Genomic DNA, 2,858 nt, shown 5'->3' with positions numbered 1-2,858 from the left:
AATAAAACAAAAAATAGATAAATGAAATTGTAATAAATGAATAAGATAAGTGTAGATGAAGGAAAGTAGTGCAAATCAACAAGATAAGTGTGAATGAATGAGATTAATGTGAGAAAATTTATATAAAAATAAGAAAGAGAGAAATTATGAGGAAATATCTTTAAATTTGAATCTTTAGATTAAAAATAATTCACGATTTCTTTTCATTCCCAAAAAAAGTATGAATTCATAACATATAAATAAGCGTCAATTCATACTACATGGACCTTACTTATTTTTAATATTTTGTATTCAAGGATAATATAATGCAAATATTTTAAAATTTTAAAATAAGTTAAAAATAATTAGCTCAACTTAGAGTTGACTAAGTTTATTAAGCAGATTCCCTTAGTACTTGCTAAGTAGACTTGATTATGGTTGAATATGTGAAGTTAATCTAATATTAACACAAATATTTTTATTTATTTAAAAGTTATTGTTAGAATAGAGTTAATCAAACTTGATTATTTATTTATTTTACAATTATTTATTTTAGAAACAATTCAACTCTGGTGTCAGAGGTCACACTCTAATATTATCAATTTTATCAAGAATATTATTTTAGAGATAATGTGATATTTTCTTGAAATGATATAATAGTAATGTAAGATTTGAGTCTTATCTAATTTTAAATTTTAAATACTTGGATTACTCTGAAAATACAAATATATGACATTTATTTTATTTCAATTGTAGATACTAGATGGTTTATAGTTAATTTAATTTTCTTCATCGGATAGGGTAGGAATGCTTTGTTCGTCTCTGAAGAAGTTGTGAGGATCAACCTTGGTCTTCACTATAGCCAATCTCCTGAAATTGTTACCGAAATACTTCACACCCCAAATGCTAGCTTGGTCGTAGCTGGTGTAGCCATTGTTATTTACCCCAATGTCAAGGTCTCTGTAATTAAGATATGCAGCTCTTGGAGAGTTTGAAACATAAGGTTCCATATATTTATACACTCTTCTAATCCAATTTATATGCCTTTGTGCAGCCTCGTCCCCTTCCTCTCTCCAAACGACCGCATAGTGAATATGAAATATGTATCCAGATCTGTGTGGGAATGGAAGTTCAGATTCAGAAATGTCGTACATTCTGCCTCCATAAGGGGCGAATTCAAGCTCACCATCTGGAACTTCATAAAGCAAGCGCCATAACCCTTGTAATCCTTCAACAGGAATGGGTTTCATCACATAATCAGATTTTGCTTTGGCTATTATTCGTTCACGAAATCGAGTTCTATTCAGCAAAACTTCATGTGCTTCATTCACTGAAGATCCACCTAACACAACATTCGCGAAGACAACTGAACCAATCCAACTAGTCTCAGTACAGTCTTTTCTATCCAAACCCAGCTCCGGTAAGCTCTTTTGCATCAATGGAATAAGTTCTTCTACACCTCCTTGAAACATGGACACAAAATTTGCTTGTATTGTTTGCTTTCCATGTTCACTTGAATTTACCTTTTTCACGTCCACCCTAATGAATATGCGCTCGTCCATTTTATTCGCCACAAGCTGCCACTTTTGAATGATCTCGGTTGCATTCTCTTCCAATGTCCTTGCAACATTGAACACTGTCACAGTTGATGGAACTGGAACTAGTTTTATCTTCCAAGCCACGATGACTCCGAAGCTTGCTCCCCCACCTCCCCTAATGGCCCAAAATAGATCCTCACCCATGGCTTTTCTGTCAAGAAGATTACCATTCACGTCTATTATGTGAGCATCTATGATATTATCTGCGGCAAGACCGTACTTACGCATCAAGGATCCATAACCACCTCCACTGAAGTGGCCACCAGTGCCTACAGTGGCACACACACCCGCTGGGAACCCTAGCGTTTTGCTTTGCTGGCTAATGGTGTAGTAAAGTTCACCAAGAGTTGCCCCAGCTTGAACCCATGCAGTTCGGTTTTCTACGTCAACTGTGATTTGTCGAAGGTTTATGAGGTCAAGGACGACAAATGGAACCTCAGCAACGTAGGAGAGACCCTCATAATCATGGCCTCCACTTCGGGTTCGAATCTGCAGGCCATGGCGTTGGGAGCAGATTATGGTGGCTTGAATGTGGGAAACGTCGAGTGGTGTGACAATGACTTGGGGTTTTCTGCTTAAGTTGAAGAACCTATAATTTTGAATGGGAGCATCTAGGACAGAGGAGTACGAAGAGTTGGTTTGTGTGAAAACAACATTGGAGATTGAGTCGGTGATATGGGGATAGTTGTAAAGACATTGAACGAAGTTTTCAGGAGTATGAAGTGAAGGAGGTTCAAATGAAAATAAAAGAGCAATGGCAGTAGTGAAGGTGAAATAGGAGCTTAAATGCTTCATTTCTGTGGATTGTTTGTTGTTGCTATGATAAAGAGCAGTGCGGAGACTCTAATTTATAGTAGTTTGGTGTTTAATTTTGGAGAAAATTTTCCGTGTGAAATAACCATTTCCCCCAAAATATAATATCGTTGATGTTAACATCCAAAAGTAAAATGTGAGAAATGTTGACCAACGTTAACAAAATGTGGGAAAGATTTTTTTTTTTTGTTTTTTTGTCGGGCTTTTTAATGGTATATAGAAGAATAAAAAAAAAACTTAATTCACAAATCATGTCAAAACTCAGCTACAAAATATTCTTTAAGGATGGTAACTTAAAATAACAATCATCTCATAACTTAAAATATTAATATTTAAAGAAAAATCTTTTATCTTTTAACTTAAAATATTATAAAAATTGTACTTTGACACTCTCTCATGGAAAAGCAATTATTGGAAAACTTATTGTAACAATATATTAATATATATTAGTATTTTAAATTAAAAATA

The 2,858-nt window shown here is 34.2% G+C and overlaps 1 protein-coding gene across 1 annotated transcript; it reads right to left on the bottom strand.

The window, feature by feature from the left end:
- Positions 1–758: 758 nt before the first annotated feature.
- Positions 759–2,372, bottom strand: LOC114175054 (cannabidiolic acid synthase-like 2). Its single transcript, XM_028059809.1, has one exon. It carries the CDS (start codon positions 2,370–2,372, stop codon positions 759–761), a length of 1,614 nt encoding a protein of 537 aa, XP_027915610.1.
- Positions 2,373–2,858: the final 486 nt, after the last annotated feature.

The sequence above is a fragment of the Vigna unguiculata genome, chromosome 3, assembly GCF_004118075.2.
Source record: "Vigna unguiculata cultivar IT97K-499-35 chromosome 3, ASM411807v1, whole genome shotgun sequence".
NCBI classification, from domain to species: domain Eukaryota; kingdom Viridiplantae; phylum Streptophyta; class Magnoliopsida; order Fabales; family Fabaceae; genus Vigna; species Vigna unguiculata.
Note: the sequence above shows the minus strand (reverse complement) of the source record. Positions and strands in the feature narration are given on the sequence as shown.

What these genes read in the sequence shown, in the direction of transcription:
- LOC114175054 (XM_028059809.1), bottom strand. Translation starts at nt 2,372, where the DNA reads ATGAAGCATTTAAGCTCCTATTTCACCTTCACTACTGCCATTGCTCTT.